Source organism: Corapipo altera, unplaced genomic scaffold (assembly GCF_003945725.1).
Source record: "Corapipo altera isolate COAL_440 unplaced genomic scaffold, ASM394572v1 2b, whole genome shotgun sequence".
Taxonomy (NCBI): domain Eukaryota; kingdom Metazoa; phylum Chordata; class Aves; order Passeriformes; family Pipridae; genus Corapipo; species Corapipo altera.
The window spans coordinates 10125270-10145528 of record NW_020884874.1 but is presented as its reverse complement, the minus strand read 5'-3'; the positions used below and the strand labels follow the sequence as shown (position 1 = coordinate 10145528).

The window sequence follows — 20259 nt, the reverse complement described above, 5'->3', positions numbered from 1 at the left end:
AAATTTGCTAAATCTCTTTCTGAGCTTTTAATTTTTTTACCTATAAAAATAATGTGGGGTTTTTTCCAATGCAATGGAACATTCATTTCAAAAGGCAGAAAAAATTTTTATAAGTTGATTATCATACCATTTGGGTTTGGTCTTTTAATTTTAATGCATTCGGGAATTACTGTGTTACTTTGAGAATTTGCTAAAAATAATGGCTTTTTAATATACAGTAGACGTTATATAGAATATCTGATTACTGACCCCAGAACATAAGGGACTTTCAGGACTTAATGTGAATAACTGTAATAACTAAAACTCTATATGGCACACTCCTACACTGAACTTAGAAAGTAAAAGACAAGTGAAAACAGCCAAGCAGAGAACAGGACTGAGGCAAATATAGCTTTTCACTCTGTCCAAAGAGAAGCAGATCTGTAGGATTCCATGGGATATTCTCATATTCTGTGTTGATCTGAATGAAGCTGAGAGCTGCTTCAGTCTTTAGCCAATACAGACTGGAAGAATAGAAAAGTGATGGGAGTCTACTCCTCCTTTCTTACCTTTTATACAGTCTCAGTATATCTGATGATTAGCCCCTCTACCTGCCTTCTCTGCTATCTCCTCCTGGCAACGTTCAAGGACAGACTGGATGGGGCTCTGAGCAACCTGGTCTAGTGGAAGGTGTCCCTGCCCACAGCAGCGGGGTTGGAACTAGATGAGCTTTAATGTTCCTTCCAACCCAAGCCATTCTATGATTCTGTGATTATCAGACAAGAGTAACAATATGCAGGGAAGAACACAAAAGCAGGTGGACGCAAGTTGACAACCCCTAAAATGTAACTGCAAACCCTACAAATCTGGTTTAACCTTTATAGGCAATCCATGTCATTAAAAATTAACTCTGAATGCTGGATCTTTCTTACATGCACGTAGCTTGCAGCTAAAATCGCATTTCATTATACTCAGCTACTTGTACCTACATTTAATTAAAGATGAAAACTGATGTGATGTGTAAATATCCTCCAAAGGGCAACATGTCACTGGAATGTGATGTGATGAAATTGGATTATAACTAAGGGTAGTTATTTTTCTTTCCTTATAATTTGTTCTGCTTATCTTTTTGGAAAAGGACTTATGTCCCTTTGAACAAAACAAAGCCCCTGTATTTCCCAATGATAACAAAGACACTTGTACACATACCACCAGAAGATACAGCAGCAAAAGACCAAAGGTCCTGGACTCTCATTCACGACCTCTGGCAGATGTAGGCAGGAAAGCCGAAGAGGTTACCAATCACAAGGGCTGGGGCAGGCAGTAAGTACAGTTTAGGTGCACACACATTATCACCTAAGGCCTTCTATTTTTGTACACTACAGGCCTGTTACCACAGTCTGAAAGTGGTAGTGTTTCTATTATGAGAGTGGGCTGCGAACCACATGCAGACACCTGTGCAGCCATTGCTGTTATCTGGGTATGACCTTTGGGAGATATGCACAGATGAAAGCCGAGGAAAACAATCTATACATCTCCCCTACAATGAATTTGAAGAGCTCTTGAACCATAACTCCTAGATGCACTTCCCAGGTCAGCCACAGATAACCAGTGAGATGCTGAACAAATAATCCTTCTGCTCCAGTTACTATATCTGTAAAATTGGGTTTAACATGTATTTGCCTTGAAGGAAGATGAAAAGGTTAAAATTATTAACATTTGCAGAGCTCCTTGAGGAAAGTACTACAGAGGTAACTCACCACAGTATTACCTAGGAGTCCCCTTAAAACGTAGTCTCCTTTGTGCAAACTTATTCCCAAAACCTTTTGCAATACTAGATTCTTATAATTCACTACTCTTTCTAAAATCACTGTCTCTCATACACTACAGTGTGGACTTGTTCTTAAAGCAGAAGGAGACAGGTAAGTTAACCTAAGAGGATAATAAGAAATTTTCCTGGTGCAAAATCAGTGTTTCAAAGAGGAAAAAACCGCATGTTCACTTTTTTCTAACTACAGTGAAGAAACTTACAGAAGTTTTTCCTGAACTCCTGGACAAACTGCGCAGAGTAGAACAGAAGGCACCAGCAAACAATATTTCTTCCAGCATACAGCGGATCAGAGAGTTAATTGCACAAACCAGGAGTGTAGCAAGCAAGGTAAAACTTTTGGATGGGACTTCTGGATACTAGTGTTAATAATCAAATGCATCTTACTATAACCTCCATTTCCTTGGGCTGTGTTAGAAGTCCAAACCTAGACATTATCACCTCCCCAAAAGTAGAGAAACAAAGCACCATGGAGGTCAGTAAAATCTTTACATTTGCTATTTTGCAAGCAGTCAACATTATCATGGTAGTTGGGGTAGACTATTGCTACTGCACTAGGAACTTTATTAAAGTTGGCACAGTGTATAAGATGGCCTCCACAACAAAACCATTCAAAGCTAAAACTAATAGATCATTACTCAACTGGCAGCATTAGTTATCGCGAATAGTAATTACGGCAATTTAATGTAAACTTTTTTTTAGATAACAGTATTTCTTTTTAATTAATTTTCTGCAGGGTAAGAGAATCTTTGGCCTGCACATATTTAATAGAGAAAAAACACTTTCATTTCAAAAATAATGAAGTTTTTTTCTGTAACAAGAATACCAATGTCAAAAATTAAAAGTGTATTTGAATTCATTCAGAGAAATAAAAAATTCAGTTCATTATTGTATGTTCAAAATGCTGGAATATGCAGTCCACATATATTACTTAAAAAAGAAAAGGAAAAATCACTTTGTGTGCGGTGCTTGACTGGTCTTTAAATGTATTTTGCCATTCAGGCATATTGTGCTTCAATTTGAAAGCATTACTTCAGTCATGTTGAAGGCATTTTGAACTAAAATGAAAAGATTTTACAATTTCATTAGCATCCCATAAATATCACTGTAGAATCAGTAATATAACAGGATTGCTCATGAACAGAAAATTGGTCATGCTCCTTGCAAAGCAAAGAAATAAATTATTAGTAGAAGTTTTATAGCTATGTAAGGATTTCGTTATGTGCCCTGATTCAACTAAGAATATATCTGTCTCCCACTGATATATGATTTACTACATTAATATGCTTAACAAGAGTTAATTAGGACCTTTAATTAATTTTAAAATTAATTTCTTTCATGTTCTTTACAGTGTTTTCCAGAAATGATTGTTATAAACATGAAATTTTACATGGCTAACATATACGTGCCAACTCTACTCTCGCACTAAGCCAGTACTTGCCTAAGTATTCTTGCATATTCACCTTAAGTAATTACCCCAGGCAGCAATAATCTGTCTCACGTAGCACACTTGCAACTGCAGGTCCAAGTTTCCATGATGTTTGGAGGCCAATCAGCTGTTGAAGTCAATCCAAAGATCAACGTGGAGGAACTGAAATCTTTCACTTCCATGAGCTTGTACATAAAGCCTCAGAAAGACAATCCACAACTGGCAGCATCTCCAAACAGATTCATTTTGTACCTCGGAAACAAAAATGTAAGAGAACAATTCAGTTAATATTTTTAACATATATTTTTAGCAAAAAAATGAAAATTGAAATAGGTTTGAATTTTGTTTGCCCCTGGTTTTTCCTTTCACTGTTTCTTCCTGTTTCAAAATAAGAGGTGTCTACTATATGACTGTCATTGATTTTGTGACAAGCAAAGAGCAAGGGTTCCTGAGACTCTTGTCTTGAGACTTCTCGCCTCAAACACTGAAGGATTCTCTCTTAAAAGGAAATTAGACTGCCTATTAAGTGTACTGCTTTGATTGACACTGATGCAAGCCATACTTGCTATCTCCACTGCTAGTACCAAGGTGCTCTGAAGCAGTTAATGTCACCCACCTGGCTTTTGTGAGATACAATTTAATCAGTTTATGTTGCTGACAGTGTCATTTCCAAATCTGTGAGGTCAGAGGCCCACAAGATAAGCAGTTTTCTTTATCTGTGGCTTGTGCTGCTGTTGTATACTCTGTAGATCACTGCTTTGAAATAGCTGTTCTTTAAATTATGGTTCCTAAAAGAAAAAAAATCACACCTCACAAGCCAGGTATAATCCTGGCAATTTGTTACCTCAGAAGGGTAAAGAGGCAGTCTTTTATTTTTAAGCTTTTCTACAAAGAATGACTACTGAATATAAATCGAGTGAAACCACTTTTGACAGAATATTTAATTGCAGCATAATACCTAGGCTTTAGACTATTTCCTGCATGACACTGCACACCAAATACTGATGAATAGCTTCCCATTGAACATGACTAATTCATGGTCAGCAGACATCTCACTGACCTTGTATTTAAGGCAGTGAAAATTGATATAAAGTAAAATATCAAGAGATTTTTCTATACAGTTTTATCTGGTGAAAGCAACCAATTAGAGAATGAAGCTTTTGTTTATATTTAAATAGCTTTTAATTGTAATATTAAAAGGTGTCATTTAGTTTATCAAAGCCCTCCCTTTACTAATGTTCTGCATTAAATCTCTTTTGATGTTGTATCGCTGACATCCTTCTCCATTGATTTTTTAGGCAAAACATTACATTGGTCTTGCAATTAAAAATGACAACCTTGTGTACATTTATAATCTGGGGGGCCAAGACGTGGAGATACCTCTGGATGCCAAGCCAGTCAGCACCTGGCCTTCTTACTTCAGCATCATCAAAATTGAGAGGTAAAGTGATTATGTGCATTTTCCCCAAATCAAACAGTAGGAAAATAAAATCAAGCAGAAAAGGCTGTGTCAGAACTGCCCAACAGGAATCTTCAGTACCTGGTTCTACTCCTTCTGATATAGATGGAAATTCTCTCTGCTTTTGGAGAACCAGGATCCAAGGGGCCACATGGAGGAAGAGAAAGTGTCTGTGGTTTCTCCCTTTCTCTTCCCCCAGATTACTAGTCTTTTAGTAAGGAAATAAAAACTCTTCCTGGAGCTGGAGGCTTGCTTGTTCTTTTTTAAGTCCAGCCAACATGAAACTCTCTTCTCTTACAATTCCTTTCTACAGGATTGGAAGACACGGCAAAATGTTTTTAACTGTGCCCAGTCTTAGCAGCACAGATGAAGAAAAATTCATCAAAAAGGGAGAGGTTCTTGGTCCTGGCTCTCTCCTTAATTTGGAACCTGAAAATGCTGTTTTCTACGTCGGTGGAGTGCCTCCAGGCTTCAAGGTTGGTCAGATAAATATTCTGTATTCAAAACTAAATAGTGCAAACTTATCTTGCTGGACTTCCCTTTAAACAAAGAAATGGTAAATAAAGAAAATTTCCTTATTTAGTCATTTATTACCATAGGATTCCATCTTTTAGCCATGGCAAAAACAGTTTTCTCTTGCATATTATGTCATACAGTAAGATGATCATATTGATCATAGCCGGTGTTCAAGTTTTCAGAAATTTAACCAAAGAAAAGCTTGCTAATTGTTTACTAGCACGCATAAATGAGGTCTATTAGGCCACCTTAACAAATCTTGCAGGCTAACAGGTTTTTTTCAATGTTAATGAGTTCTTGGTACTTAGAATTTCTCTTTTACAACTGTCACAAACATGAAAAGTAATGTATTGTTAATATCAGGAAAACATGGAAAACTAGCAATATAGTAATTTGTTTGAATTTAAAATATCATTGGTTTAAATCCAGCCTTATAACAGCATGAAAAGTTCCCTGTGCAAAATATGTCTGAAGACTTGTGTCAGACGCTTGAGTCTAGTGCGTAATAGTCAGCATGAATTAGCACCTCACTTACCTGCTTCCATGAGCATACCAGTTCCTCTTTTTTTGTTTAAAAATTGCTATGAACTATCTTAGCTATGAAAATTGCATTGCTGAATAAAATCATAACTAGAAAGGCTTTAGAGAATGCTAAATTCTTTAGGCTAGCTGTAGCAGGTGCTACAAAGATCCAAATACTGATCCACAAGCAGCTCTTCTAACAGTATAAAAACAAGGAAAGATTAATTCAATACACTTACGTATTCCTGAGCTTTGCACTGTTATGACTACCAGATAGATGCCATGATCCAAATTCTAGATTACTGAGCCTTGGGTGCAAATTGCCTGGGAATAGAACACATACACACACAAAAAAATCATCCAGTAAATGAACCCTCCAGGTGTGTTCCAGAGTAGAGCAGAGCAGAGGAAAAACAAGAGAAAAGTGAAAGAAAATGGGAAGAAAACGATTCATGGTATTATTTGATAAGCATATGGGCCTCTTTCCCCTTAGAAAAGGGCAACTCACATTTTCATTTATTAGCATACAGTCTTATTTGCTAAAAGCTTTTGCCTTTGCTTCCCAGTTACATACTCTGCAAATACGAAATGTACCACCTACTTCTCACCATTGGAAGTTTCAGCCTTAACATAATTAAGCAGAATAGTAGATGAAACAAAGGTGGGGGGGGAACCATGATCGTATACCAAATGTATCTGTTCCGCAGATAAGAATCTGATTTTATTTTACAGCTACATATATTCTGCATTGCCATTATATCATAAGCAAAATGGAAATAATGAGAAGATGAACTTACTCACAGTGATCAAACTCTGAAGTACAAGAGCTGTTATTAATATCACACCTGTTCCACAGGGTAGAATATTTTAATATAAAAAGAATGATTCACTAGCTCTGTCAGCTTTATTCTTTGGAATTTTTCCTTCACCAGTGTGGCTATTTATATTCCATTTGCAGTGACCTTTATTAAAAGAAAAAGTTTCTACATCCTGCTAACTCTTCAAATAATACCTACTGAGGATTACCCACTGGTACAGACTTTGAATCCCAGTCTCCTGGGTTTAAAGAGCTCTCTCATTTCACTCCCTTTTCATCATGGTATGAAGTTATTTTTCTGGGGTGAACAATGTCTATACATTAGATATGAATTATCTACTGAGAGATTCAAATACATTGAGTAAAATCAGTTATTAGTCAAATCTTAACCCTTTCCCCCTTTTCCAAGTGTGCTCCACTCAAAACTACATTTGCCTCTCCTGGCCTAATTTTCTCACTGTGAGACCGTTTATGTGCTCCCTTTTAACTTACAGCCCATAGACCATATCATGATAAGGTCTGTGAAGACTATTCACAGTAGTATCACCCCATTTTTTTCAAAATACAAATTGCACAGGGACAAAACTGATCCCAGGCACAAGTGATCTCCCAGTACCTAACTAGACTGTGACCTTTCCCCTTTTCCTTGTCCTCTGCACAGCTCCCTCCTAGCCTGAACCTGCCTGGCTTCATCGGCTGTCTGGAACTGGCTACCCTAAACAATGATGTGATCAGCCTGTACAACTTCAAGCACGTCTATAACATCGACACCACCACATCGCCACCTTGTGCCAGGTAGGGGACACTCCAGTCCTCACTCTGCTACTCTGGTTTGTTTCAAGTACCAGTCCTGATTTTATTTTACAAACGTGAAGGTGACACTGAATTGTTCAGAAGGAACTTGGTCACTTTTAGTTCCTGATTGCATCAACAAGTTTAATTTTTATATGTATATATGTATGTATATATGCATGTTTGTGTATGTATACATGTTGGAATCTATGATCCTTATGGGTCCCTGTTAACTTGAGATACTTTATAATTTTCTGTAGTCTCCACTAACTATCTCACAATCTTGTTCATGCCTTCCAAAAGGGAACTGTCATGTTAGCTGAAGCATGTCCCATGTCGCTCCTAACCTGACTGGTTGTCTAGGACAGGGAGGATCCTTATTCGAATTATGTTGCTGCAAGTGATACAGCCACTGCCAGTCAGCTCTCGTGGGTCTGGTAACCTTGAGTGCAGTCCCACCCCCAGGTAGCAAAGCCCATATTGAAGTTATCTTTCTACCATACACTCTTAAATCCGCAACAGAAATTCCTTAGATAAGCTTTTCACAAACTGGGAAATGCAGCTCCTAAAGTAGAAGTGAATGTCAACTGTAGCAGTCATTTAGCATAGACAAGGCAGGCATTTTCTTACACAACAGGCAGCAACAGTAGAACCTCTCTAGAGAAAGAACAGGAGAGAAATTTGCCTCATGCAGTGGGAAAAAATGTAGGAAGTGCTAGGATAGCACAAATGATGACTTTCCACACCACTCCCACAGGGAGCGCAAGCTGCTGCTCTCCACGACAGTGCATGCAAGCTGCTACTCCTGGGCTCCCCAGCAGAGTCCATGCTCAGCTAAAGGCCTCAGAGAATTCAAATGGATTTCTATACAAACTGGGCAAGCTCTTAATAGAAATATATGTGTATCCTTATAGTGAGGAGATGCTGTGGGCCTGTCACTTTACAAGGATGAGCAAAGAATTTTCCTGTCCTCTACATACAGCACAGGATTATAGCATGATGAAGGAGTTAGATACACCTCCGAAGCTACACACTATTTTTCAGAAAAGAATTCATAGAAAAAAAATTGAAAGAAAATCATCAGTCTCACCATTGCCAGGAAGACGCAGAAGTTCAGAACAATTATTTCAATAAAGTATGTAAAGGTCTTTAAGTTTCCCCAAATTAAAATGGGTGCATACCAACTGATCCTCCCCATCTCGTTCTTTTATAGAGATAAATTGGCTTTCACTCAGAGCCGGGCTGTGAGCTATTTCTTTGATGGCTCTGGCTATGCCGTGGCAAGAAACATTGAGAGAAGGGGAAGATTCAGCCAGGTAACTCGATTTGACATAGAAGTTCGAACACCTACGGACAATGGATTGATCCTGCTGATGATTAATGGGGTGAGTACCAAATCCTGCTGGTACCCTTTATCCATGAGCATCATAAGTTCCCCAATCCAAATTGCTTATGTCCTTACACTTAACTTCTGAAAAGAGGAAATATTTTGTATTCATCTGGTGCATGTATACGTTAGGAGGGAACTGGAACTTGCTCTGAAAAGGTCTCAGAAAGATGAGGCCCTGAGTTGAACTCTGCTTTCATCCAGAGAGAGTCAGGACTTCAAACTGGTCATATCCTTGTGATGATACTTCGAGAGAGACTCCAGTTAAGTCCAGTAGTTGTAGCTTTACTTAACTGTGAATGCACAATCAAAGTGATATGAAATTTCTATGAAGTAACTCCCAAAAAGCAGACACTTTGTGGTAGCTGCCACTTTATAACTGTGCCTCAGGGTGTACTAGAGTTAAATATTTAAGTTACTGAGAATAGAAAGCACTCCAAATAAAAATGCTTGATCCAAATGACAGCAGCTTTTCTGAACATTGAGGGCAATGCAATCTCTGTAAGAGTTTGAAGAAAGTAGACTCCACATGAAAATATCCTCTGAAGACATTGGATTTTTTCGTCTTTGGACATCTCCACATCAAGGTCACAAATCCTGTGTGGATTACAACCTGGGAAAGCCACAGAAAACATTTTTCTTTTGCAGATGCAGTCTCCAGACAGACACTTGTCTAGACACCTACATATAACACTGCATTAAGCATTTAGAAGGGAAAAAATCCACTCTCATTAGAACTCTCTAATGTTTGTCTTTAGAGTAACTTCCAGAGGAGGGTTGTGGGAAGCAATTTACTCTGCTGCAATTTACTCATGCTACCACTAACCTTCATTCTTAGGAGGCTTTGACTAAGCAGCTGCTGTTAAAAGTTTAACATCCTCTATTGCAGGCCAGTTATTTTTCTTCCAAGCAAAAGCATCTAGAGGTTTTTGGAGACATATGCACTTTGTGTTTGACAGTGGAAGCTGCAGTCAAGTTGGATGTCAGCTGTGGGAGACCATGTCCTCTCACAAGCACTTTTAGAAAGTCTGTGTAAGCCAGTCCATTATTCAGTTCTGCAAAGACAGCTCATAAATATTCTGAATGTAATCCCTGTTTCATTTTCAAGTTTAAGCTGTTCAGAACAAAGCCACGCTGCAGTTTCATTTCAAAGTACTAGATTAAAACCTACTCTTGCTTCTTTAAATAATGACTTCTGAAGGTGGACTCAACTAATGTCAAAGACAGCAGTTCTTGGCCTGCAGTAGAGTTTTGAGAATTATTGTTCCCATGTTTCCATTAGGCATGGAAACAACAGTATGAACACTAGGAGAGAAGACAAGCATTATTAAAAACATTACACAGATGCACTTATGCTGTAAACTGCCCTTTCTGTTTCTTTATGTTCAGTTTTGGAACAAGGCTAATTCCATGGTACAGATCTTCATTTCAAGCACTCCTTAAAGACTTTCTAAAGTATAGTTCCTGCTTATAAAATCTAGGTCATCCAGCCACAGAAGAGAAACTAAAGCAAGAACTGACAGGAATTCCAAAAGCCAAATACACAGTAAATAGACTCTAGTTATTGCTCAATCTTCAGTAAATATATCAGTGTTGATCAGGTCTTTGTAAAGACAAAAAAACCTGAGTCATTACAGGCATTTGACAGAAGCTGCTAATGCAGATACAGCCATTCTAGCACAACATTGCTTTTACCAGTATAACATCTTTCATTTAGGGCATGTGGTATTTCTTCAACAGTAAATAGTTGTGTTTGCATTAGGAATACTTTGCTGGTAAAGAATATTGACATTACTGTGCTACTAAATATTATTTTTATAGGGAAACAGTTCACCAAGTCTTCAAATAAGTATCATTTATAAAACAATTATGTGTACATGTGCATATATACACATATATTATAAATATAAAAATATAACTGTGTTATAGTTTTGCAAATAAAAATATATTTTCCCAGCATGCTTTTCACAATGTCACTCTTATAACATTGTTTATTAATTTATTTTTTTAGTTGCTGCCACATACTGCTTTTCTGACTGCTGTTTTGTTTTATGCAGAGTATGTTCTTCAGCCTAGAGATGCACAATGGTTTCTTGTACCTTCTCTATGACTTTGGCTTCAGCAATGGTCCTGTGCTTCTCGAGGACTCCATGAAGAAGGCTCAGATTAATGATGCTAGATTTCATGAGGTAGAGATGTGGTTACTATCATAACCATTTGACCAGCTATCCCAGAAACTCCAAAGCAGCAATAATTGCTCCAACACCCATGATGAGGGTCCAGGTGGTGATATAGTAGAACAGGTAGAAGAGCAGATTGCATGCAAGTCCCACCACTACTGACCAGTGGAAAGGGAAGGCTCTCCCTTCCTCCTCATAAATCTATGCTTTTAGAGAGATTCTGTGTATTATTGGCCAAGGACAGGACAGTTCACATGGGAGAAAAAGTGTTATTAAGTCAAAATTAAATTATATCAAAGACAGATCTATATTTCAAATATACAACTCTCCTCAACTAAAATCATTTCATTATCTTAACTTGACTACCTGTGCTGGTTTAAAGGTAAACCGGCAGGGGAAATGAACCCAACTCAAAAGAGAGATTATAAATCAGAATAACAATTCAATAAAATAATACAATAAATACGATTATACAGACAAACAGTTGGTTTTAACCCACAAAACCCAAATGTATAACCCAGCACCCCGGGGCATGAAGAGAGTGGTGTTCGTTGGGCCCCCTGAGTCCAAAGTAAAAGGAGAGGGAAAAAAACCTGTTGGTGAGAGTGCTGCTGCAGTCTGGTCAATAGTGGTGATTGCAGTCTGGTCGAGCGTGGTGGTTGCAGTCTGGTTGAGAGCAGTGGTTCAGTCCTTCTCTCTTTCCCACGAGTGGTTAAAAAAGTCCTAAGACTCCAAGATTATATATATCTTTAGGTTCAGGCAGGAATGCCCAGTGCCTCCCTCAGGGTGGGGAGTTCCACAAAGGGTGTGAGGACAAGGGAGGCACCCTCCTATCTCAGAGGCCTCTTAACACCCAGTTTATAGCCTGAGGAGTCAGGGGTGCTCTGGGCAGATGGTGTAAACGGTCTATTGACAACAGTTTCTGGGAAATGGCATGGAAGGCTATAGAATACACAGTTTTGGGCTACAGCCATACAGTGATGAACTGGTCCCAGCTGTTCTAACTAGGACACCACCTTAGTTGCTATGCATTGTAGTACAAAAAATACAGCATTTCCCATTTCATTTGAAAAGAGAGTTGATTTGGTAGCATCCTTTTATATATGCACAGTATTTTATGGACTTTAGCAGATGTAAAATATTTACTTGCATTTGGTTTCCAGGAATTTGGTTTAAGCCAGTGTAACTGTGACTATGCAAATCTCCCTTAGTGAGTTGCTTCTCCTGCCATCTACTTGATGTAAGCTCAACTTGATTCCTGACCCCCAACCATAGTTCTATTTATATTAAAGTACAGCACAATTATGCCTTTTATGCTTTCACAACAAAATAAGTTTTTTAAGAAGTATGCCCTAACTTCTTGGGTAAATCAAGAAAGCATTCTGAGGTTAATGGAGCTTATCTGTTTGCCGCAGTGCAGAATTTGACAAGAGTACTTTCATGTAGATTTATTCGTAAGTGAAATATCCTGAGGATTCAGTCATCAAAGAAATTGTGATCAATCAAAATAAGCTTCCTAGTAGTAATCTTTGCCAACATCTCCCACTGTACAAACAATTTCTTTGATAAATCAGAGGAACTTTTCAAACAAAAAGATACAAAGATCCAATCAATTTTGCAAGGTCACCATGATGACTTACAAAAGATGACATTTTTAAACACACGCTTTTCTTTTCAGATTTCTATTATCTATCACAATTCTAAGAAGATGATCTTGGTAGTAGACAGGAGACATATAAAAAGTGTGGACAATGAAAGAACAGCAATGCCATTCACAGATATCTACATTGGAGGAGCACCTGCTGAGATCTTGCACTCCAGGTCGGTTTATGACTGGGATTCAATCATTATATTCAAGTGATCACCATATTTAAGTTTTGTTGTATAACCTTTGCTGAAGGGCTAACAATAAAACATTTTCTTTGGCATCAACACCTTATGTAAAACAACCCGTCAGACATTCTTCTAAGTGTCTCTCAGAGCTCTGAAGTACCAAGGATAAGACTTGATCCATCACAGTCAGTTAAATTCTACTGAAACTGGCCTAGTTTCAGTAAGGGTAACAGAAAAAGTCAGCTTCTTAGAATAAAAAGGCATTTTCAAAGAACACATGATTATATAAAATTGCTATTCCTCCTTACTCTGCAAAAAGTGATCTTTGTAAAATAGCAATGCACTAGCTGCAGGATCAAGACCCTCTAACAACTGCATTTTCAAATCTAAAGATGGTCTTTTTCCTACTAAGCATTTCAGTTCTTATCCATCTCAGGTTCTCTCTAGATCCAAGTCAGCTGGCTCTGTGTAGGCGTAGGAAGAAAAGAAAAAGTCTCATTTTCCCATTGCGCCATTTGAAAGAAGGCAAGTTTAGTCTGTGTAGAGTTTATAACTCTAATTTCCTGCAGTAGGAATCTGCCAGACCCCAGGGTCTAGTTCTGAGAGCAGACTGGCTGTTTGGAGAAGAGTATGCTCTTTTGATAGGTAATATTCATTCCTAGGATCAGACAGCAAGGCCTGCATTTTCTGAAGGGCTCCAGCTGCTGCTTCAAGTGTCACAACTACTAAAAGGAATACCATTTCTCTTTAAAATATCCTCCATGTAAAAAAAAAAAAATATATATATATATATATAATACCTTATCTTGAAGCTTTGAAGATAGGGACAAATATAAGGTAAGGAAAAATGATGCCTTTCAATCCCATGGAATTATTTGAACATGTGAACAAAGTGGCAGGCAAGGGAGAAACAGATTATATAATTTATCTGTCCTTTCAAATAGTTCTTTACGATGGTCTGTCATAAAGGGCTATTAAGAAAACTAGTGGAGTGGAGAGGGGAAAAGCTGCAGTGGATTAGCAAGTACCTGGGAAAGAGAAAGTAGGACATGGTACTAACTCTTCAATTTTCGCAATATAAAAAGTCTAGAGCACATGCTCAAAGGATCTCTCTTAGAGTTGGTATTAAATACATTAATGATCTAGGAACAAAGTACAAAAGGATGGTGAAAATTACTTTGATTAATCAAGCCTAAAGAACACTGAAAAAGCCCAGAAGGACCTACAAATCTACGCAATTGAGCAGTTCAATGGCAGATAAGACTTGTTCACAAATGTAGGAGAGAAGATGAATCACATGAATTATGCCTGCAGTTTTCCGAGCAGACTGTAGTTATTCTTGTACACACCTGGAAGGTAGTCTCAAAGCAGGAAAAATAACATCTCAATTAAAAAGTTATATTAGAAAAAAAAAGCAGACATTGTAAAAATATGATCAATTATAATGCTGAAAAATATATACAGAAATTATTTAAACATAGCTACAGCTTTGTCTCTGATATTATACTCAGTTTTCATTCTCATGGCAAGGTAGACAGCAAAAAGTATGGTCCAAATGTGGTGATATCATTCCATTTTCATCAGGAGCATAAGTTAATATTCTACTGATGATGTACTACTATCTCTCTACTACTGCTATCCACTACTGATATTTATGCTTTCTTTTTCCAGACAGACTTACATTTTACTGACTTTGCTGAGCAACAGCAGGGTGGGAAGCTAGCTTTAGCCTTAGAGGAGGAGTTTCATATTCTTTTAAAGCAGTGTCTTTTCATTCACTTCAAATGCACTTTTCTCTGTCAATTGCCTTTTTTTCTCCAAATAAATGAATCTAGAAGTACCACTATACATTATTTTTCTTCCACCTCAGTCACTGCATAAAGCAGAAAGCTAAGGGGACGTGGGAGCATGGGGCACTGAGAACTGTTAAGAAATGAATTCAGAAGCCTTTCTTTAGGTGAAAGCCTATCTTCCATAGTTCCTGCTGCTAGAACATGTTGTTAGGTTAATGGCATTTAACAGGCAGATTTGTGGCATTCAGCCAGTCACATGGTCAGAGTAAAGATTATACAGGCAGACTGATAACCCACATTTTGATCCAAATCTCGGTGAGAATGGCAGAAGCCTTCCTGTTTATTTCGTCTTCCTGCTGGTTTCACTGAGGAGCAGATTGAGCTCCTACAGCACTCCTCCTCTCACCTTATTTCAAACTTGTACAAGTACACCTGCACTACTTGACCTGATGGTCCATTTTTGCCAATGCAGTAAAAATAAGCATTCTAAGAGCTTGATTCATCTGCCAGGTTTCCAATGTCTACCTTACAAGAAGATAACTCACAGATATCTAGTGCAGAAGCAGTCAACAGTATCATAGCACATGAAGTGAAAAGAATCCCACTGCTAAGGCACACATTACTTAAAGAACAAAGACTGTTTCCAGGTAGCCAGGTCAAAACTCTGGATTTTACATTCACTCCTTCGGTGTATTTGTTCCCTGGTTATCTCTTGGACTGGTACCCAGTAGATCCCATCTAATTTCCTTGCCCTGTCAAAGACTGTGATTTTACACAAATTACTTCTTCTTACACCTTGAGAATTGTGAGGACAAATTTAATTATATTCACCCTATGCTGTAACATTGTTATATCTTGTTAAGGTGTGGAGTTGAAAAACTGACAGTAATGAGTAGGAACAGTTGGGATACACTCAACTGCTGTCTACCTCAAATCTGACATAAAAAGGATCCTGAAAGCTCACCTACTGCTCACATTTACAATTATGTAAACCCACAAGTCAGCAAGTAGAATTTACTCTTACTTCCCTGACTTCTGTTGACACTTCTTTTAAGAAATAGAGATCCATTTGCTTCCAAAGGCAAGACTAGAGCTTGCTTGTAAAAGCAAGACAGGAAACTAAATCAGAATTTTTCTAAAATTTTAGAAAAATGGAGATAAAAATCCATTGATTTTCACTTTAAAGGGGTAGAAATACATTTTAAAATAAGTCTAATTTAGTTTTAGTTTATTTCAGTTTATTTCAGCATCCATTATTATCTTTTTAAAGTTACTCTATATATACGTCCTCTCTGAACTCTCATGTATTTCTCCCCATAAAAGTTATTAAAACTGGTGCATTTTGACTTTTCAAAACATATAATGCAGCTAATTAGTTGTTTTACATAAAGATGCAAGAATTGGGCACTAGTGAAGCAAACGATCAAAGTTTTTCCAAGCCCTTTAGAACATCTTGGCAACAAAAGTCTGTCCAGAAAGGCAAGGGCTATCTAACTGCAGCTTGTTTGGCTTTGTTTTCCAGCAGCATTATTTCACATCTGGCAGGAAGTATCGGCTTCAAAGGCTGCATGAAGGGTTTCCAGTTCCAAAAGAAGGATTTCAACTTGTTGGAAGAACCAGGAACACTGGGAATCAGCTATGGGTGCCCAGAGGATTCATTGGTAAGCATGACATCATTTGTGACATAATAACAAAATTTTGACAATGTGAGCTTGAGTTTTACTCCAAACGATGGAAGAACAGTCTTCAACCAGGGAAATGATCATTCACTCATTAACTGGTAAAGGAGGTGTGGGGGGGAGGTGTCTGTTAAGTCTGCTGACATACTACCCAATTCTCACCCTGAATTACAGCACAAGGTGTTTCACTTGATATTCTTCTCGTATGTGAAATCGCAGTGTGAAAGCTAGGCCTGAAATAAATTGTGTGCTGTATTTTGAAAAGAAATATTGCAATGTAATTTGTTTTTCTTAAAGATACAAGGAGAATTGTCCTCACATGCATCCTAATACAGATGTATGAAATGGAAAAGACAGCAAAACATTCACCCTTCAAGATCAGCTCCTCCTCTGTGACACACACACACACTGCACAGCAATAGCACTGAGAAAATTGCCATTTTGCTTCTGATGCCTTCTATCATAATAATGCAAGGCTGATAAATCTAAACAGTGTTTGGCATCTTCATCCTGCAGTCATGTCTGTTCAAAGCCATGCTACAAACCTGTGAAGAAATCTCACCACTTGCAGAACTCCTCACACAATCTCACCTTCTGTCAACAAGGAAGCTGTATGCAATTTGTCCTACCTTGGACCCAGTATTGCTCCTGAGATTCACAGGGTTATAGACCACCATGTCCAACACCTTCCACCCCACCCCAACACTTGGTGCAACACACAAACTAATACATCACGTGTTGGAATTGTGACTCAGTGCCACACAGCTCAGACAGGGGCCTAAGTCCCATCTGCTTCCACTCTTCATGCTCACTAACATCAGCAGACTTAGAATGAGGCCAAGATCCCAGGAGACTGAGAATAAATTGCTACACTTTCTTCAGATTTTCCCAGCATGTGATGGAAAGCCTATATAAATTAGGTTAAGACATGGAGGCAAAATGTAAGACTTTCTAGAACTGAACTGGTCATACCTTAAAAAAAAAAAAAAAACAAACCAAGAAGAAGAGAAATAACCTCATCCTTTTTATTATTGAAATGTTTTCTGAGATTTATTTGTAATTTTGTTTTATTTAATACACAGATGTCCCGCAATGCATACTTCAATGGAGAGAGCTTCATTGCATCAAGCCAAAAAGCGTCCCTTTTTACTGAATTTGAAGGAGGGTTTAATTTCCGGACATTGCAGCCCAGCGGGCTGTTGTTTTACTATTCTGAGGGAGTGAGTATCTGTTTCTTTACAGTTAGTTTTATTTTATCCTTGCATTTTTTACCAGGAGAATACTAGGGGAATAATAGAATTTTTCACTTCATGCTTTCGTAATAGAGAAAGCAGTCTGCAATATAGAAGTATCCATTGGTGACTTCATTTTCACAGTTTGCGTTTGATCTACAGATGAAAACTAGCAATTCTTAGACATTATCTTGGTGTTGCAAAGAGAACTGGATCATATGCCTAGAATCACCATTTGTGCTCAATTTGTGCAGTGTATCTTGCTGTGCTCAGCAGCACTGCAATCCCTATTTGGACCTGTAGGTGCTACCAATGTACAAATAATACTAAGGCAAAAATAAGGCAAAGGACCTGCCATTTGCCTTCCAGAGACAACCACCTAGAAGTAAAGTTTGTTTGAATTAGTGGCATAGTATTTTGAGCATTGCTGACTCGACAGAAATCAGTCAGAAAGCTGCCTATATTCCCAGATGGTAATCAGACCTCCATGTGTGACAGGGAAAAGCTGCACTTGAGAATAGCTCCTTGCAGCTATGGGAAGCCAGGCTGCTCTAAATACCCCCTCAGAAGTGTGACACAGGCAGAAATACGGACACAAAATGTTGTGTGAGACAAAGCAATCCCAAGATCCTGCAGGCTGAGACTGGCATCTGCAGCAAGCATGAGCTCAGATGACAGAACATTTACAACCACCCCCAAATGTCTGTTCTGCTATCCTTGCAGAATATCATCAGCAGTGCAGCAGGGAAGGCTGTGTGACACCGATAACACCTCACATTTTGCAGCCTGGAGTATTACCTTAAATTGAAATCAGTAACCGTGTCAGTTATCCACATCGTTTGCATAAATGAGGCCTTACACACACCACTTCAGGTTTTAACTCAAAAGCTCTAATCCTACGAGGTGCCAAGTGCCCTACTTAATAAACAGAAATTCAGCTATTTAGCACTTGAGAGAATGAGACAGTATGGTTCCTACCAGTGCACAGTGACACTGCTTGCTCTAAGGGAACAGAGAGTATTCCTGCTAGTGGCACAATGATCCTATATGCCTGACCCAGATAGCAGATCTTATCTCTGAGATAATTTTGAGTGATTGAAAAGGTCTGATCAGGAGGAATTAGGCAAAGAAAAAAATGTCTTGATCTTATGACAGCAGGATTCTCACAGTAACAGCTGCTCAATACAGTACTGGGTTACCAGAAATGTAAACATCATACATTCGTGCCAGATGGAAGGAGCTCATGTAACAGACACATGAGACATAATGAGCAGCAAAATTCCCAGAATTCAGCAAGAATTTAAATTCTAATGATATCATCTCCTGTTTTGCTTCTCAGAGTGTAACTTCTTGCAAATTAAGCAAAAATGGGGAAAACAGCAGGAAGGAAAATAAATACAACAGGAAAATGCAGAGAATTGATAAGTTTTCAGTGTTATACTTGCTTATGAAGATGTTTTTGTCTGTATTTCAGTCAGATGTATTATCCATCTCTATGGACAGAGGTGCTGTTGTTTTAAATGCAAGTGGAACCAAAATTCAGTCATCAGACCGAAATTACAATGATGGAAAAACCCACTTCATCATTACTTCTATCACCCCAGAAAGGTAAAGCTGTCCAGCATCTTTTAGTCCCTACCTTTAGAAAATAAATATTTCTTGTAAAGCATATTATCATTTAATACTCACTTTCAAAGTGACATGTAAGTGGTGCTTTTTTAAGTGATATTTTTAACTGACCAATTCAGTGACTGAAAACTGGCCAGCTTGGCCAGTTCCAAGATGATTGGAATTTTTAGTAAAACCAAAAAAATAGTTTTTCTCAAAGTTCAGTCCTTTTTTTGTCCTCAGGTAAGAAAGCAGTTTAATATAATTCAAGACAAGCATGAGATTCATTTTTCAGCAGGATTGGTTCTTCTAATTTGTTAAAGCAATTCCCAATTGACTCTGAAGTAATTGAGGCATCTTCACATAAAGCATTCATTTGGGATATATACAGTGGAACATGTTCAAAATATTTTTAGCACTGACAACCACAAATGTAAGACTAAATACAGCACTAGGGAATAAGTCTCTCTCTGTGCTTCTTAAAAAGCTTGAAAGCATTGGTTTATTAGCATGTTTTACTGTTGTTTTCTATTTTTAAAATTTTCTTAGAAGGTCAAATAATCAAAACAACTTTCTTCAAGAATCTTGTCCATGCAGATGCAAGAAGTTAATTCTCACTTTTCTAATGGAAGTGGAGGTTTGTATCTATGACTTCTGACATCCAAGCATCATATTTTGAAAAGCTGATGGTGTGAAAAGGTGCCTTGAAATAGCCTTGGGGATTGTCGTGTTTCCCTTAGTGTGCTGAATTTTGACCTTGTCAAACAAAATCTATGTCTGATGCTTTAGTTATACTCAGTTTCTTATTGAAACAATAGAATCCTTCCTGGCTTGTGTTGCAAAATCAGATCAGGCAAAAAGCATTGTATAAGCTCAAAATTCAACGTTCTGTGATGAAAGATAAAGAAAAAGGGATAGAGGCATAAACAAGAAGGATTAGCGTGTGCTTAGATCTTATCTTACCCAAATGGTGGCTCCATCCATTTATCAGCAATCGTTTAGTTTATCTTTCTTCACTGAGTGAAGTGTATATTTTTGGACTTCACAATTAACCGCAGGATAATATTAAATCCATGGGTCTCTGTGCACAACTTTGTCAATGGTTTATTGGACTGTTACTTGTTGCACAGCTGAAAGCAAGAAGGTCTTCTCATGACTTTGAGCACTACCATTCAGAGATGTATACACTGAGTGGAGCATTTTGG

The 20259-nt window shown here is 38.0% G+C and overlaps 1 protein-coding gene across 3 annotated transcripts in view; it reads left to right on the top strand.

Moving 5' to 3' along the window:
• Nucleotides 1-20259, top strand: part of LAMA4 (laminin subunit alpha 4) — a 103481-nt gene that overhangs the window by 68340 nt on the left and 14882 nt on the right. For 2 of the 3 annotated variants that reach the window (XM_027631689.1, XM_027631703.1), the window contains 11 exons: nucleotides 1998-2137; nucleotides 3330-3503; nucleotides 4535-4677; nucleotides 5009-5171; nucleotides 7212-7345; nucleotides 8556-8727; nucleotides 10787-10918; nucleotides 12588-12730; nucleotides 16058-16196; nucleotides 17297-17434; nucleotides 18921-19054. In XM_027631689.1, the coding sequence (XP_027487490.1) occupies nucleotides 1998-2137; nucleotides 3330-3503; nucleotides 4535-4677; nucleotides 5009-5171; nucleotides 7212-7345; nucleotides 8556-8727; nucleotides 10787-10918; nucleotides 12588-12730; nucleotides 16058-16196; nucleotides 17297-17434; nucleotides 18921-19054 (1612 nt within the window). The remainder of the gene's footprint in view (nucleotides 1-1997; nucleotides 2138-3329; nucleotides 3504-4534; nucleotides 4678-5008; nucleotides 5172-7211; nucleotides 7346-8555; nucleotides 8728-10786; nucleotides 10919-12587; nucleotides 12731-16057; nucleotides 16197-17296; nucleotides 17435-18920; nucleotides 19055-20259) is intronic. The other variant, XM_027631697.1, reaches the window with a different exon arrangement.